Consider the following 19998-nt stretch of genomic DNA (forward strand, 5'->3'; position numbering starts at 1 on the left):
TTCATTTTGCAGCAGAATGATTACATCCATCATTTGAGGTCACCGTTGCCTTGTACAGTCGCTAATCAGTGTCCCTCTCTCTACTTTCTACCTACTGATGGCAAAAGAAAGGGATACTTCAATGAGGGACTGTGGAGACTTGAGGAGGCTTTACAGTACAAGTTGGGAAAAGAAAGATGGGGTAGTATGGGTGGACCTGAGAGAGGGGTTTAAAATGAAGTAAAGAGAAAATTGTCTGCTGTGTTTTGGAATCGGTGCTGTTCATGCTGCAGAGAGGGAACTATAATTCATCTACTCATCTCACTATTTTGGTCCAGATTGGGGGTCCAGCTAGCGCTGTGTCTGGAAGGGTTCATTAGAGAGAGAGAGGGGTGGGACAGAGATTTTGATTAGAGTTTGATTATAAGTGCTTAAAAATGCAAACACTTGTTAGGTCTTACAAAGGCACATAAATAAAAAATATGTATCAAAATTAGAACATTAAAGGCTACAGGATAATAAATACGAGTGATGAAACTGTGCTTTGTTAAAACAATTTCTTTGCACAGCACAGAAACAATAAAGGCCCAAATCTGTTTTATGAAATATTTCTGTTGAGGCTTCTCATGTTACGACGAAGACTTTCCATATTTGCATTTTGAGTTCTGAAACATACCAATAACATTAATAATGGCTGCATTGCATACAGGTGTTCCAGTGTCAGAGGCTTGGTTTTGTCAGTGCTGGCTCAGCATTACATTTGTGCTTTTTCCACCTATGACAAGTCAAAATGTCAATCACGGGCAAGGTCTCTGAAACTGTGGATTAATTACTGTCCATCACAGATGCTGTTAGAACATGTTATGAACATTTTGAAGATTAGCGTTAAAAGCACACTAACAGTCAGGGTTTCTAATGGTCCTTCTGTAAAATAACTTACTATGCTCTTATTTCAATAAGGAATATTTTATTAATTTATAATCTTTTATATTTGATTCAACTTTTATTTCTCTGTTTTCAAAGAGTTCTCTGCACTAGACAGGAATATCAGTTCTGGAGGGGAAAGAACAAATGTGTTTTTAATTATTGTCCTAAATGTAGTCCTTTTTAACAACTACAGAATCCAACAAAATAAAAATGTCCATTTTTTCTGTATTTGATTCTGTTAAATTGTACCACAGAGCCTCGGCCATGGACACCATCATTAGTGCTATGGATGCCTCTTCTTGATCAAAACATGTCACTGTGCAGCACAATAAAAATGTCCTATCAAGCCTTCCAAAGCTGATTTGGTCTAGGTGACTTACTTTAAACCAGCACATAGGTGTATATCACTGGTAAGCTCCTTAGAAATTTTCTCCACTAAGTTTTTCATCCAAAATATACCACCTGCAAAGCAGACAGACCCCACAGCAGGCCAACATCTGTAATGACAAGCCGGGTCAAGCCTCAGCTCTGCCTGAAAGGTTTGAACTCTGACCTCTCAGGCATTATGGCTCTGGGGTGGCTTATCATCGCTCTCAAAAGCTGATATTTCCCACCCTGGACAAAGACGGGTAAAGCACAGCGTACCCGGTCAGCTCCCCAGACGGCGCGTCGGAACTGAGCAACAGCATCCCCCATTTAAATGGACGGACAGTTGTTGGCCTTTATTGTCTGAGCATGAAACCAGGGACACATGTTGGGTGGTAAAAGTGTCAAGGCCTGACTGAAGGGCCATTGTATTGGTTTCCAGTGGTAGCAGTCAGGCTTTGTCCCCTGTGTTGTTCATCATTAGCATATCAATATTCAAAGGGGCTGATGCTGGGCAGAGGTGGCAGCCTTTTTAGCCCAGAGTAGACCCTCAAGCACAAATAATGGAACCTGCATTCTACTCTTAAGAGCCAGCTGTTGAGTTAAGACCATAATGCTAAGAGGTGCGATGAATCATAACCGATTTAAACTTTGAATCACGGCTCTTTTTCTTTAAATGAAAGAATTTAAAGATAATTTCAGATGTCTTGCAGCTCACATGAAACGCTTTTCAACCGGTTCTCCAGTTCTGTCGGGTGAATAACAAAGGGCTAAATAGTGTCACCCATTCTACCCCACACCACCCCTCCAGCATACCTCCCTCCCCTTCCTCGACTCAGGCCAGCTGACCCCAGGACTGGCAGGCCGGGGGACAGTTAGCCTTGTGTGTTATTGTGTGTGCGCGAGGGGCAAAGCCACCAGATAGTGTCGGTTACTCCGAGGGCCAAGCGGAAAAGCGGTTGGGCAGTTTAGCCAGCTGCTGGGGGAGCGAGCCACGGCTGGCCTGGTCAGTGAAACCTTGCCAGATGGAGCCATTTCAAAACAATGAGAGCTGCTTTGCCATGGTTGAAAACTAGAGGCTGGTTGCTCAGGGGACGCAGAGGGTGGGCCTTTATCTGCAGTAAATGATGTGGTGGTTGGGTTTGCAATATGTAGAAATATTCTGTGGGTCAGAAACAGCAGAGATTTTGGTTTCCAGGTGTAGTCCAATACCGTTGTTGACTTATCTCTGTGGCAGCAACTGATTCTAATTCTGTCTGAAGACATATATTTCAATATCTATTGAAAGTTAAAAGGTTTTCCATTCTCCTCTGTTCTTTTGCATGTGCACTTTCAGGGCTTGTTTTTCAAACTCAGATGTCATTTGCCTTCCATCTTCAGCATCCTCTTGCTAATATTTCTCAGTCTCTTTCTCATTTTCCCTCTCTCTCTCTCTTTCACACACACTTGCTCGCTTCCTCTTTCTCTCCAGACAGCAACAGGCTGAGGTGTCCTGGGACAACTCTGCTTAGGAGTAACCAAGCCTGGGTAATGAGGCGTGTGATTGGTCCCCTCCCTCCTGAACAAGGCCAGTCTTTGGAGGACATGATTGATCGTGACAGGAGCACAATGGCAGCCTGGTGTCAGAGGGGTGGTATGGGTGCACACGGACCCCCCGTGGTAACACTCAGTCACCCAACTCAGCTGTGCACAAGCAGTTAGACACACACACGACATGTATGCAGATATATGTACACGATTCAGGACTGCACAGCACTCAGAGGCACCTGTGGGCATACGCGAAAATGACACGTACAAACAAAGCAAGACCACATGCTCCAATACGTGCATGTAAAAACACAGTGACAGTCAGCCAGACTACCTGATATAATCTGAGAAATCTCCCTCGGGAGGTTGGCAGGAGACTATGCAAGTGTCAAGGCCTTTAATGGGAACATCCTTCTAAAAAAGTGGTCATGGTGCAAATTTAGCAAAATCTTGCAGATATTTTTTTACTTAAAGTAAACATAATTTATTTTTCAAATCCAATGCAAACAGTATTTGAAGAATTTGACCCAACATACAGTATTTTATAGCAAATATAACATTCAGTTATATATTGTATAAGTACTAGCAGTCCTCTGAGTGAGTGTTTTTCTCCTTGTTTTTGCAATTTTTGGGGGCAGGTGCGAGAAAGAAATGAAGGGGGGCGGGTCTCTTTGCTCCAACTGAGACCCCTTTCAGTGCAAAAGAAATATACTATTTGCTATTCTGTTTTACATGAAACACAACATATCTGAGTAAAGAGTCATATTCATAGATCTATTCCATTCTCTTTTCAGGTAAGTGCCCTCACTTGAAGAAAAAACAGAGGTTTCACATGCAGCAAACCGATTGTTCTTTTGAAGTAATCCTTAAGGGCCGAGGCTCGTCTACTCCACAGAGCTCTTGTGAGCCTGTTGAACGGGCTCATATTCAAGGTCAAAAATCAAGTTCTAATAGGTGCAAAAGGCCGAAGTCTTTATGGAGAGCCATTAGTGGCTGATTGCAGCTGCTTGCTCAAGTAGGACCCAGGTGGATTAACACTTTACCAATTTTCTGTGATGATGCTCCAGATGACAAACAGAACAGAATAAAAGCTTCAGCATGTTTTAGGGGTCGGCTCATCATAATATCCATTGCAAGGGAGCGGAGGACACCGGAAAACAACACATTTATATCAGAAAAGAAACTGGCTGTAGACAAGTATCTTTTATTTGTGGTTATCGCACAGTGCATCCTTCAGATTCCTCATGAAACATACTTGAACTAGAGGGCAAATATTCATTAATGATGTTTCATAGATTATTAATTGACCTTTATTAGTAACAGAGATCCTAACAGATTGTAAACATGCATTAGTCTCTATACACAGCTTCACCACACACAGTGTTCCAGTGAAAGACAATCTGCAAAGACTCTCTTCTGCCTGTGGATGAAAGGAGCGGCCCTGTTGTTGTGCTTGTAGTCTAAGCTTCTTTGATGCTGCACTGGCTTTAGGTTACTGTGTACAGCTCCTTCCAGATTTACAAACAGATCTCCCTTAATCTGCATAAAGGTCCGCACTGACTTGTTGACCAGAGATTATTACCCATTAAAAACACAAAAATCTTTTTGGTTCCCATCCATGAAAACAAACATCCACAAGATTGTTTTTTTTTAACTTGAAATCATGTGATTGACGTCACGTGAATGTATGTAAAGTGCTGGATGAAAGAGAGAGAGGGTGCGAAGTCAGTGAGGTGTAATGAGAAAAGACAAAAAGGTGGTTCATTTCTTTTCAAGTTTGGGAGGCTAATTGCCCTGAGTGGACTAATGAACAGCGTAGGTCTAATTGGCTTACACCACTTCTGAACTGGCGTGCTGGGCGAGTAAAATTGAATCAAAGCTGTAGCACCACGTCAGAGTACTTCTGTGCGTTGTGGTGGTAATTGGCACAGCGTCAAAGGCATGAGGCATGGCACTCAGCCAAGTGACCGCTGCGCAAGCGCGCGCTTGGCTTGAAATTTTACAGGGAAGCATTAATTAACGACAGCATTTTTTTTTTAAACATACTTTACCCAACTATTAATATTATTTACTGTGCATCAGTGGACACATTTCTTCATCTAGTTACTGAAAACTCAGCTGATGAAAATACTTAATCAGAGTTTTCCTTTTAAAACAGCGTTTAAAAGTGATTCATGTCAATAACTGTCAACGAAAGCAGCTGTGAGGATGTTTAACAGTAATGTCTAACATCATATAAACTAATGGCATATACAAGCCTGAGTGCAAAGATGTTGCCGTGTGAAAAGTAAATAGAAACAGGATGCAATCATTTGCAAACGAACTGTGTTTCTGTGAAGTCATGTGTTCACAAAGTGGTGAACCTCGCTTCATCCTCGCTTGTGAATGACTGAGCCTTTCCAGGATGCCCCTTTCACACCCAATCATGATACTTTCACCTGTTACCAATGAACCTGTTTACCTGTGGAATGATCCAGACAGGTGTTTTTGGAGCATTCCACAACTTTCCCAGTCTGTTGTTGCTCCTGTCCCAGCTTGTTTGATGTTGCTGCATCAAATTCACAATAAGCAGATATTTACAAAAATCAATGACGAGGTAAAACAATGAATATATTGTCTTTGTGCTGTTTTTTGATTGAGTGTATGACAGGAATTCAGTTTTATTTATGTTACACAGCGTCCCAACTTTTTTTTTTTTTTTTCAACGCTCCAGCCACACGTATCATTAATGCGATGCGGTCTGTTTTTAACCAAACAAAAGAGAGACGCAGCGATGGAAACGCATGACAACAATGTCCGGAGCAATGCCAAATTGCCCCATTGTGCGCCATGAAAGACAGACACGTGCACCACAACACAGTTAAGGAGAAAGAGGGGAGGACAAGTGTGCGTGTGCGTGCGTGTGTGTGCGCTTAAAGATCGCCACGGGGGATATAGGAGCAGCACACACGCCTCCAGCCTGTTTAGAGAAACTCCCCTTTCAGCACCCTGGACAGAGGCAGCGCTGACCGCCGCCTCCTTCAGTTGAAGTGAAGTCAGGCTCACAGTCAGGTCAGCTGACGCCGCTAATGGTCAGACACTTTTCCACTGTCACCCGCCCTCACCTCGAGCTTATCAACACGGAATCAAAGAGCAACTTGATGAATATTCAAAGTTTCCGTTCTCGGCGGCTGACGAAAGGAGAAAGGTCGACGGGCGCCCTTTTGAACGTTTTGCAGACATCGAGCTGCCATCGAACACAGCTGAGCTCACTCTAGAGGATAAATGTGCAGCAAAGTGCGGCTTTGAATCCTGTCTCAGTACCTTGTTAGGCTTCTTTTTAAATTTCCATATCGCAGGCGTGCGTCTGCCGGCGCTGCTTTCATCCGTTGGAACATCGGACCATCCTCAAAATGTTGCTTGAACACCCGGGCTCAAGTTGTCCAAACACCGGAAATTTCTCCCGGTACAGTTCGGGCCAAGGTAAGAGCAGAGTTTAACTCATCTCACTGTGCGGCTGCATCGTAATGTGGGTTTGGGGGAGATGAGGGAAGTGCTGAGTTGTCACTGGGGGTCCGTTAATGAGTTAGGCTACAACTGGGCGTGAAATAGAGGATAATTGTGCAAATCGGCCCAGCAGGACTGAAGGCGGCTCTTGCTGTGCTGGGTGACAAGCGTGAAACAGCCCATTAAGAAGTGCTTTTATTTTATTGTGAAAAGCAGCCACTCCATAAAATCCACCGGCTTTCAAATATTATTGTAAGTTTGATCACATGAGGCTCAGATGCGCTCAAACAGGAGACAGACATCAAAAATGATGAAGAAGAGTTGCAGAAACTCCTCCATTATTCACCATTATTGATGCATGCTGACTGTTTGGAGGCGCTTCTTTTTGCGTTGCGTGTGGGAGACGTTATGAATCTGTAATGAGCCTTCATTGTTGGAGAATCACACCGACAGATGTTATGCGCGTGCTGTCATGTCACACCGCCGCCTGCGGTTGTAACTGGAGCGCAGGCGTGCAGGGAGCGGATACGCACGGACCACCGGACCTCTCTGCGGGCCGTGCGACAGGCTGGCAGCAGGCGCGGAGCTGCTGCTGCTGCTGCCGCTGTCCACCCGCAGCCCACCGACACGAAATGCTCAACAGGTGTCACATTCCTGCCCCGACAGGTGGGACACCTGCAGGTTTCCAGTGGAGGTGGTGATGGAGCGTGCAGCAGTGGTCACATTCAAAGCTTCCCCAGAAATATAACTTAAATTATTATAGTGGATTTGGAATATTTAGTGGCATTCAGAGATGGCAATAAAACTAAAAATAATAATATTATTATTATTACCTTTTCAGTTTCTGGTAAAAGCCTATGCGTTATTGTAAAACGGCGTCCGTTTAATGTAAATGTGTAAAAGTAAATGTGTGCGTGTGATATTAAAATACAATTTTGAATCAGGTCACCTAATTAATTTGACCATACTTTTAAATTCAAACTAAACCTCAAGCTAAAGGCTTACATTTATTCTGTCGCCCTGACTGACCATCACTCTGACTGTCATTTTATCGCTTTGTTGTCACATTACTGTCGGCCTCACCCCCTCAAAAGTGAGCGATCAATATGACATAAAAATTATTACAAAGCTTAAAAGTAAGAGGGGCACCCATGAACCACACACCTTTCTCCCAAACGCCTTTCATATACTTCTAAAATACAGGCAAATAGGACATTGATTTTAGATTCATCAGCGGGCCGCGAGGCTGTGGCACTACCCGTGATTTCCCCAGGCGCTCTTTTGTGCCAAAGATCAGTGTCAATAAAATTCATTGGGGTGTTGGCCCGATCAACATGTTATTGAACAGCCAATCTCTCCCCTAAATAAACACTTGTCTTTGAGCACTCAACGCACGAGATGAAGATTGCACGTGCGTGTGTGTGTGTGTGTGTGTGTGTGTGTGTGTGTGTGTGTGTGTGTGTGTGTGTGTGTGTGTGGGTGTGTGTGTGTGTGTGTGTGTGTTTAAGAGAATTTAAAATCACTTATTTAAAACCAGATCTGATACAAAGCTTATGGTACACATTGCATCATAAGGAAGTACATTACACTGCTGTCAATTGATGATAACAGTGTTAATAATAGTAGTCGCAAAGAAAATAGAGACGTTTTTGTTTTCTACCATGTGGGAAAAAATGTGGCACCTGTTTGGAAAATCGAGCGATTATTTAGATATTTCTGAAAATAATAGCTGGATCAGTGCTACACTCTTTTTCCTAAAAAACACTGATCTGTGCTCTCCTGAAAATACAAATAAATGAAGGCAAGGCAAAAGTCTGAACAAGACTGCAGTGATCCCTCAGGGCCTAGTCTTTTTCCTTTACGCGTGGCAGGACTGGGGTCTGAATTAAAAATGGATCGGCATGGCGAATTCTCGCGAGGGGACACTTTGGTCGATTTACATAATAAATCAAAAACGTAATGGTGTCCGGTGTTCCGCTTTTCTGAGGCAGCAGATCTAGTTGTTATTGTTATTGTTGTTGTTGTTGTTCCCAAGTGCTCACTGCATGAGTCCAGGTTCTATGCGGACATCAGGAACACTTCATGTAATAATGTTCTATCTGAACGAAAGCTTTGTTGGCCTTCAAGATCAAATTAGTTCAGTAACTCAGTGAAGCAGTATTACACCTGTTATCAGAATCAGCTGCAGAGTATTTGGCATAAAAGCAGCCTGTATGCTTCCCACAAAACTGCATGAACATTTTATTCTTTCCTTTTCGTGTATGAGCAGGTCAGCAGAGAAAAGAAAAAACATTAAATAATCATCATGTACTTCAGTGTCACGGTGGGAATACTGAGAGAAATGAATCACCAATTATTTTGTCTAATTTCACCAAATTAAAAGAGGATGTGAAGAAAATGAATGATGTTCGCTCCTTTTCATGTTGTTTGGGGAGCAGCAGGCCACAAAACTGTGACGCGTCTCTGAATAACGTTCCCACCCAGCACTGAAACTCTATTGGCTTTTCCTCTCACCTCCTCCTGTTTATTCCTCTTCCGGGTAAAGGTACTCGGTAGGTGATGTTAATCTATCTCCCTGTCGCCCGGGAAACGGCGCGGCGTAATCCCGCACAGGCTTCAGCACAGTGAAGCGTAAAGGCAAACTCGGCGGCACACTCGCGCTCCTGCGTTCGCACGGGGGCTCGCGCTACACACATTTTGACGACACCTGCCTCTTACGAGAACGTGGGTACATCACGAACAAGACAGATTTGCATGAATGTGCGCGTAAATCATGAGCGATGGATGGACAGGGCGAGCGCAACTCTCCTAAAGAGGCACCAAATAGCACGGAGATGCTCCTTGCTTTGCTGTCGCACAGTGAGGAGCTACAGAAAGGTAAACGCAAGCCAGCATATGGTCCATTTATTCGTTTTGCCTTGTTTATATCGTGCAGAATTGTGTGTGTGGCATGTGATTATATTGGACTAAAATGGCCTTTAAGCGTGGCTGTAGGACTAACTGCAGTCTGTTGATAATGTTTCCACTATGTACAGTAAATGTAGGCTATGGTATCTGTTACATGCATGATGGATGCTACAGTGGTTTTAATTTGGGCAAATTGTCCTGTCGTGCCAATCACTTTTACGGCTGCTGAGACAGAGGACACGTGCCATTTCTGCTGCTCCAGATGCAACTTTTACGCACCACGCTTCAACCTTTGATTTATCTGAGCGGTCGTTTAAATGTGTTAGATTTTACTTTTAGTGCACTGTTTTGGAGGGTAAATCAGGCGTAACTCTTGGAAATTGGCTTTACGCATTTTTGAATGAGGGATAAACCTTTGTTATAAAGATTCAGAATGAACACATCACTGCTTTTAAAGTGCGCACTATAAACTTAGAGCTTTTCTCTATGAGCTTTTGTCAAATTGTTCCCTGTTTATTGTTCACTTTGGCCATAGTCCCACATTTTATCTCCATTTCGTGAACGGTTTTTCTGGCTTGTGCATCCCCAAAGTTAGCTGTTGTGAATTTACGTAAGAGATTTCGATTGGGATTTGCAAGCATCTATATCTTTAATACACCAAGTACCCACAAGGTAAGCAAATTGCTCGGACACCTCATTGGTTTGTACCGTGAGACTATAGGCCGCAGCTGTCTAGTTTTACAGAGCGCGCTGAATTAATGATGACCTGGATACACCTGTTCTTGACGTGGCTCCCACCACACTTGTGCAGGGCTTCGCCGGTGATGCCAGAAGAAATGGGTCATCAATGTTTCATGAATTGTCCACTGCAGAACAATAGGAATGCGATTCCTTGCACGGATGGAATATGAAGTGGTTGAGCCTCTTTTAATTAGTAATAAAGAGGCTTGATGACGTCTTCCGTGACTATCTAGTTGTCATTATTTTTAATTCACTTTTTAATTTTTATTTTTTTATATCAAAATGTCTCACTTAGCTGTTTGTTTAATCCATCCTTGTTGCTTTGAAGGAACACTGTTAAAATACCTCAAATGGGTTTTTTGGTGTTAAATACTGTTTGTTTGAATTGTGCGTAAATGTAGCTGCTGCTGGTTAAAGGTGATTACACGTGACTAAACAATAACCAGCCGACAATTACTCGATGAATGAGCTATTAGGGGGTTTGAGATGCCTCTCATATATATATTTTTTCCATTACTATTTTTTTTTTTTTTTTAAATCCTGCAAACTTCGGTCTGCATAATTGTGCATTAGATTTATGCTCAGAATTGCCTCCATATATTTGTGTGCGCTATTTTTCAGCATAATTTATAAGCAGAATAAGTGTGTGAATGCCCATTTATATTATGAATTAAAGGAAAAACAGTTCGGTTGTCTATTTATTGCTACAGTTTACTCAGATATTTATTTCTAATTATTGTATGCCAGGTTTTACAAATTCATCCCTTTTGGGGAAAAAAATTACATTTAATTGTCTATTCATTTAAGCCTAAAGTGGTTTCAAGTGAAGTTTGACTTAATTGCAGGCGTTAAATGTATGAAAACAAACGCCCCACTGGGAGTCTGACTTTGAGCTGAAATCTTATTTTCTATTCTAATGTACATCTATTCAAATCTATTTTTCTTTTAGGCACGTTGTGCTTCTTCTTTTTTTCCTCCATCACACAAAAACTACAGTCGAATTTAAGATGCTTGAAGAATTCTGTAGCTAAATATCAAAGTCTCTGCACAAACACTAGTGAGGCAGTAATGTCAGGAAACTGAGTGCTTTGCAGTCGCTGTTAGAAACCATCACACTCAGCACAGGACGGACACATGCTTAGAGGAGCCAATTTTACAATATAATGATAGAAAACACGCGTTCCCACGCAGTGCTCCCTTCAATAAGTCAGTTATTTCTTTAATTTACCTTTTGTTTCTTTGTTTCTCTGCGTGTTTAGTCTGTGCAATGCAGTTATTTTCATCTGGTTTTGTGCTATTTAGCGCTGTTCTGCTGCTGTACGAGGCTAATAACGTATGTGCTTCATTTCCATTTGTATCCAAGTTTTGTCTATTTAGTAATCAATTTAGTAATTGCATTGTTTTGCTTGGCATGCATTTGGATAGATGGAAATAAATGTATATTATTATCATTCATATTGTCAGTAAATTCTGGGCTGCCTGAGCAAAAAAAAGAGAAGAACAAGAGGAAGAAGAAGAAGATGATGATGATGATGATGATGATGATGATGTAGTGACGGCAAGGGTAGAAAAGGTCCTACAGGGTATTTTATTTAATTCCTATTGAGAATGGTTAAGGTATAATGTTTTTCTAATATTACAAACTGCGTTTACAGAAATAAATCGACCAGAATCGTGAACTTTCGAAATACAAAAATAATAATAAAAATTAATGTAAAAAAAAAAAAGGGGGGGGGGGGGGGTAGGATAACTAGGATCTCTTTACGCATGTCGTGGTCTTGCTGCTGATCTTGATTTCAGCTGTAAATTGTGATGTGTCCATCTTGAGAGTCTTGCATAATTAGTTATGCACAATAAGAAGCGTGTTCATCCACAGATAATTACTTTAAGTAGTGCGCACATGTTAAGCGCAATAAATAGGCTCAGTTGTCTTTCTGCGTATGTGTGTGTGTGTCAGATTTCGAATAGACGCTGAATTGACTAAAATGATTCCATCGTGTCTCCTGCAGAAATCCCAGTGTGTGCAGGCTGCAACCAACACATCGTGGACCGCTTCATCCTCAAAGTGCTGGATCGCCACTGGCACAGCAAGTGCCTGAAATGCAGCGACTGCCAGGCGCAGCTGGCGGAGAAGTGCTTCAGCCGGGGCGAGAGCGTCTACTGCAAAGAGGATTTCTTCAAGTGAGTCGCTTTGATACATTCTTAGGACTTTTTTTCTGCGTTAATCTCTTTTTTGAATAATATCTCTGTTGATATGAATTATGTTTAGACAATAATGATGTTTAGAAAGTTATTAGAGATTAATGTCAACCGTCTAATTTCCCAAAAGGAGATTCGGGACAAAATGTGCGGCCTGTCAGCAGGGGATCCCTCCCACACAGGTGGTGAGGAGGGCGCAGGACTTCGTCTATCACCTGCACTGTTTTGCCTGCATCGTGTGCAAGAGGCAGCTGGCCACAGGTGACGAGTACTATCTGATGGAGGACAGCAGGCTGGTCTGTAAGGCCGACTACGAGACCGCCAAACAGAGAGGTGAGGTTCCAATGACCGCCTCAGCACTGCGCACTGTTTCACAAATGGTTGCGTTTGCAGACCTTATGTAACTTATGCGATAACGTTGTCTGTGGGTTGACGTGACAATGAGGTCGTCCATAAACGTTGACCCACCTGTGATAATTGCGTCGTTGCCCGCAACCCAATCGATAGCGAAGTGCGTAAAAGTGGAGGCCTCGAGGCAACGCTCTGCTTGGAGGAATCAGCTCTCAATAAGTTTTATTATTGTGCCGGGGATTAAGTGCAACCTTAGAGACACAGAAAGAGAGAGAGAGAGAGACAAAGAGAGGGGAGATATTAAAAGAATAACAGAATCTTTGTCATGTGCAGTGCTCACATTAAACTTTTAATGTCTTAATTATAGTACACGTGCTGCTCAGTAGTAATGATTTAAATATCTTAATGTATTTCAATGAATTGGGTTAAATGACAAAGGCATGGTGTAAAGCACTTTCTTGAGAGAGAGATTCCATTTACAAGAAAAACAAATAAGTCACACCATTGAAAATGCACCAGAACAATAATATTTGTGCTTCTGGGGTGGTTAACATTTAATGGATTTATCCTAAACTTGTGTTTGTATCTAAAATAATTGTTACACAAATTTGTATTTACTAATAATTTTCTCACATTACACAAATATTTTAACAAGTTATTAGCAAACACTGTAAAAAGTTAAATTAAGCCATTTTATAAAAATTATATTGTTGCCATAAACATGTAACTCACAGACCTACCGACACCAACCTACAGTATAGAAAACTGTAATTTGTTGCTCAGTTACAGGAAATATGGGCTTTAACAACTGGACTGTGATTATTATAATATACAATTCACCAGATGAAGCATGTGCATTGCTTTGAAATATTTGATTTTAAGAAGTTAAACATACTTAAATGTGTTGCAGATTTTCGTCCGACACCATTTATATGCCCAAAACATTTTCATTAGATACCCTGATCACATTAACTCCACTGAAGATCCCAGCAGGCTGCGTTCCTGATAGGGCAGACTGGGCATGGGCGAGTTTTATCTCCCCATCTGTTTGTTTGAATTTACTGCCCAACACCAAGTGTTGATTTATGCAGCGAGTTAACGCAAGTTTTCACTAAAAACACACACGTTTATTTTACTAATGAGAGGGCGCAATTACTCGGGCAGCATCCATTTGGATGATGGTTTTGTATTTTGCTGTGCTGGCCAACAGATGTGCAGACACACTGCAATTATGCACAGGATGCCAGATTTTGGTTTATAGGCAGAGGGGAATTCATCCATTTATGTTAAATTACAAAGTTGTATATTATACAAGCTGTTTTATGCTATCAGTTGCTGTGAATATGTGTTTTTTAAACAGCTTTTCATGCGGCCGACCCAAAATACATAATTTGTCCCAGCATCTCTGTATCAGAGGATCCCTCTTGATAGTTTTGTTTTTATAATCAGAAATTACTTTTTTATTATTATGTCAGAGACAGCAATGAATTGAAACACTGCACATGGACAAATTGTGGATTAGACTGTGAGTCTTTACTGTGTTCATTAGCTAATCTGCGTTATTTCTGGTTAATTATTGCAAAATTACCATTTTTCTTGAGACTTCAGGCCTGAAACCTTAAATAAGGACAACTTTGATGCCCACACATTGGCAGAGTAACTTTTGCTTACATTTTGTGTGGTCCGTTCATGTTGCAGAAGCAGACTCGACTGCAAAAAGGCCACGAACAACCATCACTGCTAAACAGCTGGAAACGCTGAAGAACGCCTACAATAACTCTCCCAAACCTGCCCGCCACGTCCGGGAGCAGCTATCATCAGAGACGGGCCTGGATATGCGCGTTGTGCAGGTAAAGCAGATTATTATCCATTAAGGGCTATTCCATTAGTGTCCTGACTGCATTATCAAGGGACAATTGTGGCCAAACTGGCACAAGCCTACTGTACGAATAAGTGAGTGTGCTGGGGGGAATTTACGGCTAGATGGAGTAAAATGAAGTCCACATGAAAGTCAGCATGCTTTAAGTGCAAGCTCGTTAACAATGCTAAGAGGGCCCCTCGCATATTGTCTGCTGCTGAGGAGCCTCACGCTGGTTGCTAGGTGGTGGTCATATATATTGTTTTATTTGCAAGGACAAAAGTAGAGACGGAAGCCACTAAAATGCTCCTCATTATTCAGTGCAAGGGAAGGGGTGAAGTGGGTTCACTTAGGGCGGAATATCATTAAGGAGAATGTAAAACTGCTTTTTGTGCTCGTGACTGAAATGAATTAATTTTGTGTATAAGATAAAATTAATAAGAAATGGGGCCTTTATTCATTTTGCATCAGATTTCATGGACATTTGCAAGCAGCGAGGTTACAGGCAGTTTAAGTTTACGACCACATTGTGTATGTGTTTTCTAAAGTGCGAGCTACAATTTATGGATCAGATCAAAACTGGGTATAGAAAAAATTTAATAGATTAAATCAGTGGCACGCTAACCTGTCTGCTCCCTGGGGTGAAGACAACTTGTAGCAGTCGTGAAGTTAATTAAATGCGTGATAAATCTGGTGAAAGGGACGCTGGTCAGAGGATTACTGGTCAGTGTCGCTGTATCAAGTCTCCCACTTGGACTCACAAAGACACATCCAGACAGTCCTTGAAAATGATTCTTGTTTTAATGCTTGAAAGTATAACGTGCATCAAGGAAAGAGCAGAGGACTTGTGTATGATAGGCATCATGAGCAAAAACATTGTGGGCTATTTGTATACTTATGGAGCTCAGGACTGAGAGGATTTTGTAAAGATGTGTTTAATTTTGCTGCAGCTGTCTGAATTGTGCCAAATCTGTTTCTCAAGAGTGTCCAAAACTGCAGCCAAATAAGACATTTGGTCTTTTTACCCTCCAGGTTTGGTTTCAGAACAGACGAGCTAAAGAGAAAAGGCTGAAAAAAGATGCCGGTCGGCAAAGGTGGGGGCAATACTTTCGCAACATGAAGAGGTCACGAGGAAGCTCCAAATCCGACAAAGACAGCATCCAGGAGGAGGGCATGGACAGCGACGCAGAGGTGTCCTTTACAGGTAGAGTCAAGCACACAAAATGATTGGAGGAGACGTGAACGATGGCTGGGTTCTATTCAAGTGTCCCAGTGAGCAGCTGAGTGAGGCAGCTAAATGGAATTCAGCCATCATGGATTTAATTATTTATACCTGTGTTTTAACCACCAATAACATCTATATTCCACTTAGGTTTGCATTTGTCTTTCAAAGAAGGTGCTACACAATATTAATAGGAAATGAATAACCTTATATCTGCTTACATTTATATTATAGTGTGTTGAAGACCACATTATTATCTAGCTAACAGGGTTAAATAACCTCCTAAATGTCTGATTATATAGAGAATGAATGTATTAACAGGAGGCAGGAATTACAGTGACCAGACTTCCAATAGTGGATTTTACCTTTTAAAGCAAATTAATAGTAATAACAATAATAATATATTTAAATGTAATTTTTTTCGCCATTTCTTATTTTCCACTATCTACACCTGCTTATCATATACAGGGTACTCATATGGAGTAGTTAATGTAATTAAGTTTGTTCATTGTTGAGCTTGTTGTTGTGATAATTTAGAAATGAATGATTAAAAGTCCTGGTTACACCAGAACAGCACAGCAGGTGAACTTCTGTGGCTAGGCAGCTAACTGCTAACACGTTAGCCAGGTATCCAAGCTAGCAAAGGACGCATGTTAGCACAGTGGCTAATGGGACAATAAGTTCATACATCATATTTAAAATGATTTGTGCCTTCATCGGGTTTGATGTTGTCCAGTCAGAATAACAAATATCACCTTCTTGTCCTTGTTACCCAGATGAACCCCCCATGTCAGAGCTTGGCCTCACTAATGGCATCTACAGCAGCCTGAGTGAGTCCTCTCCAGCCATGGGAGGCCGCCAAGGGGGCAACAACCACAGCTCCTTCCCCGTGGAGCATGGCATCCTCCCGTCCCAAGACCAGTTCCACGACATCCGCTCCAACAGCCCCTATGGCCTTCCACAGTCGCCAGGGTCACTTCAGGTGCTACCCAGACACCAGCCTCTCATATCCAGCTTGGCCTACCCTGACTCCGGCCTTTCTGTCATGACCCAGGGCGGCGGGCCAGGGATCAACCCTGCTGTGAGGGTCTCCATGGGAGCCGCCAACGGCCCCAGCTCGGACCTCTCCACCGGCAGCAGCGGAGGATACCCGGACTTTCCTGCCAGTCCTGCTTCCTGGTTAGATGAAGTGGACCACGGCCAGTTTTGATTGGTCAATGGCAAGAAATTGGACTTTTTTGATTTTTTTTTTTTTTTCTTTTCTGTGTCTTTACAAACAGGAAATTAGTCACGCAGGACAGTGATTGTGTAAAGGACTAGACTACTGTCCTTGGATCTCACCAATATCTGGTTAACAGGTCCTCTTCATATCTGCGATCTGGACTGGATTTAAAGCACTTGGCCTGTCCTCCACTAGCAAAACCATATTTAAAGCCAGAAATCTGTCAAAAATGTTCAGTTTCAAATACCACAATAAGCTTTTTCACAACAATGTAGAGACCACTGACTGAGACTCGGAAGGTTTAGACATCGATCATTTGGATCTCACCAACATTTCCCGCTCTTTATTCTCATCAGCTCTGTGTTCAGGTGCAGAATTCAGTTCAGCGTTCAGAGTCTTTAAATGTCTGGTTGTTGCCAAATGTCTATATATACTATATATAATGGTTTATCATTGTGGAGACTTTATTTTTATACAAAACCCCTTCTTGGACATGCATAAGAACCCAGATATGAGGACTTTGTACATTCTTAAACAGGGATATAGGCAAAAATGTAGATGTTGTCTTAAATGGTACCTAGGGGTCCAATTACTTCTATGCATTTGTGTGTTCTCAGACGTTTCTCGTTCGTGTTGTTCTACCGAAAACAACCCCAAAGGAAGAACTGCTGTAGCACCCGGGGTCTGATGTATATGTTTGTTTATGTGGAAAATGTTTTATGTCTTATTTATTCCCTCTGGTAATGATGATGATGATGATTCCTGATTAAATGACAGGACTTTAATAAATTTGTCACCAAAATCAAGATGGAGTTCGACCCTCTTTGGTTGGATTAGTGCATCGCATGAGACATAAAGAGCAGTGAAAGCAGCAAATTTGAAGCTGAGAAACGTGAGCTAACAAACCAGGTAGCGTCATTTATCTTATATCTTACACGCACCGACCATCCTATATATTTACCCTGCATATCAACAGCACATCACAGCGCTGATAGTGAAACCAGAGCGAGCCCGCAGTTCTGCCTGTGTCTGCAAATTGAGCATCTGGCTAACTACCAACACTGTATCAGAGGTTCAACAGCTCTTTAGTGGAGAAATTTGATGCAGACAGAGAGTCAACTCATCAATTCAGAGATTACTGGGTCTTGTTTGCCCAAATGCCCCTATGGGAAAGGAATCTCCAATCCATTAGCCGAGAAGGGATCAAGTGCCCCTTGTGAATTTCCTCATTTGTTTAGTTATTCAAAGTCAGGTTCAATTAAGTAGATTAAACAGTATATGTGTAGGTGGGTGCATGCATGTGAGTGTATGTGTGTGTGTGTGCACAATTGCATGATTATGTATTTGTTTTTATAAAGGCTCGTGATGCGTGTGCGTGTGTGCAAACACTCTTGCGTGGTTGTAGGTGACCAGAGGTGGAAAGTAACTATGAACATTTACTCAAGTACTGCACTTAAATGCATCTTTGAAGTTCTTGTACATCAGCTACAGTATTTCAATTTTATGCTACTATATGCAATACATTTACTACATTTCTGGAAGAAATATTTCCTTTTTTACTCCACTACATGTATCTAACAGCTATAGTTCTAAGTAACTTTGTAGATTAAGATTTTACATACAAGAAAACACAAAATTAATTGTTTGAAATTAAACTATCAAGCAGAATGTGAAGTATAAAATTAGTCTTGCACAGTCCAGCTTTGTATACAAATGCTGCATACACATCAGAGCATCAACTATCAAAATCAACTGTCAGTATATTTGCTATTAACTTTTGAACTTCTTTCACTTTCACAAAGTACTTTTTCTGCAACTAAATATAATAATAATAGTAACGATGGTCATTCTACACTTCATTCATGCAAAATCAGACGATCATGAACAAAATAACTGATGGTTTAGAACAAAACATTGAAAGTGAGTAGTTCTGTTTGGCTGCTTATTGTGTTTCCACATGCACGAATGTCTGTCTGCATGATTGTGCAGCTTTGTGCGTGTGTGTGTGTGCGTGTGTGTGTGTGCAGGTCTGCAAAGTATGACATGCATGAATGTGATAGCCAGCTGTCCTCCAACCTTTTGTTTTGGAGTGCAACCTCCGACTTCCTCCGCCATCAATGGCTGCCTGCTCCGCTCCTCAGGTTCCCAGAACAAGAAAAGGAACACCAGACAGGATATTCAGCTGAATCCTTCCAGCTGAGTGGCAGGTATCACTGTTGCCTCTCAAAAGCGACAGGTGTGTAACTTGACCCAAAGAGTGTTTGGCAAAGACAGAAAGGCGGTGAGAGTGAAGTGTGAAAGGCTGTGTTAATCTCCCAGATACCCGGCTTGGTCACTTGACGAGGCTGCTTGTATTTGGGGTTAGACAGGCTGATTTGTCAAACAGGAAGTACTTTGTTAAAAGGCCTAATCTGTTGATTGTGATTCTGCTGAGAAGCAGCTGAGAAACGTACCACCTATGCTGAAGCTACATGCACTTGCAGAACTCTTAAGAGGTCTTTGAATTGACTGCATCTTTAAAATGCCACACAGCAGACAAACGTATTTCTCAGCCAATGATCACTCTTCCCTTCACCTCTAGTAGCTCTGTCAGACAGCAGGTGTGAGATTTTGGTGACCACGGGATGAACTCCTCTAAACAAATAACTTGGATTATCCTACCCCACTCTTTCAGATTGAGTTGGAAATCCACCATTTTATGAGTAAACAATTAGATTAAGTCGGGCGTGCAATTTGTCAGATGGGTCGTACGAGACCAGCCGAAGGTGAGAAAAGGAGCTGTCAGCGAGGTGTTAGTGTCAACAACATAAATGTGGGCAGCTTAACGATGATTAAGTAAATGGTGGGGAAATTATGTGAGAAACTAGAGGGAAAAAAGGGCTTGTGTGCACATAAGTGAAAGCATGACCAGCATGACACTTGAAGCTCGTTGTTTGGCAGACAGAGGCTGCGTTAATTCCTCCTTCCTGCTGATGAAGCGTAAAGCTGCTGAAGATGAGGATGCTGAGAGATACAATAGTGTCATTTATCTTGTATCTGGTACAGTGATGTGCAAAGGTAATAGAGAGCTACTGCATGTGCAGGGAAAGAAATGGGAAATAAAGCAAAGTGCTGTTGTCTGGTTGTGGACGTGAAGCCGTTTGAAGGCCAAATGCTTCCTGACTTTAAGTATGGTCTGATGTCTATTATGCTATACTGAGAATTAACATCCAT

At 41.8% G+C, this 19998-nt stretch overlaps 1 protein-coding gene across 2 annotated transcripts; it reads left to right on the forward strand.

Annotated features, from left to right (window-relative positions):
- Positions 1-5818: 5818 nt before the first annotated feature.
- On the forward strand, positions 5819-17556 carry lhx3 (LIM homeobox 3). Of its 2 annotated transcripts, none has more exons than XM_076758286.1 (6): positions 5819-6261; positions 11943-12114; positions 12263-12465; positions 14182-14333; positions 15374-15545; positions 16340-17556. In XM_076758286.1, the coding sequence occupies exons 1-6, from the start codon at positions 6192-6194 to the stop codon at positions 16771-16773; spliced, it is 1203 nt and encodes a 400-aa protein (XP_076614401.1). In that variant the 5' UTR covers positions 5819-6191; the 3' UTR covers positions 16774-17556. The 2 variants fall into 2 exon arrangements, with proteins under 2 accessions (XP_076614401.1, XP_076614399.1); XM_076758284.1 differs by lacking the exon at positions 5819-6261 and adding an exon at positions 9066-9162.
- The last annotated feature ends 2442 nt before the right edge of the window (positions 17557-19998 follow it).

Source organism: Chaetodon auriga, chromosome 19, assembly GCF_051107435.1.
Source record: "Chaetodon auriga isolate fChaAug3 chromosome 19, fChaAug3.hap1, whole genome shotgun sequence".
NCBI lineage: Eukaryota > Metazoa > Chordata > Actinopteri > Chaetodontiformes > Chaetodontidae > Chaetodon > Chaetodon auriga.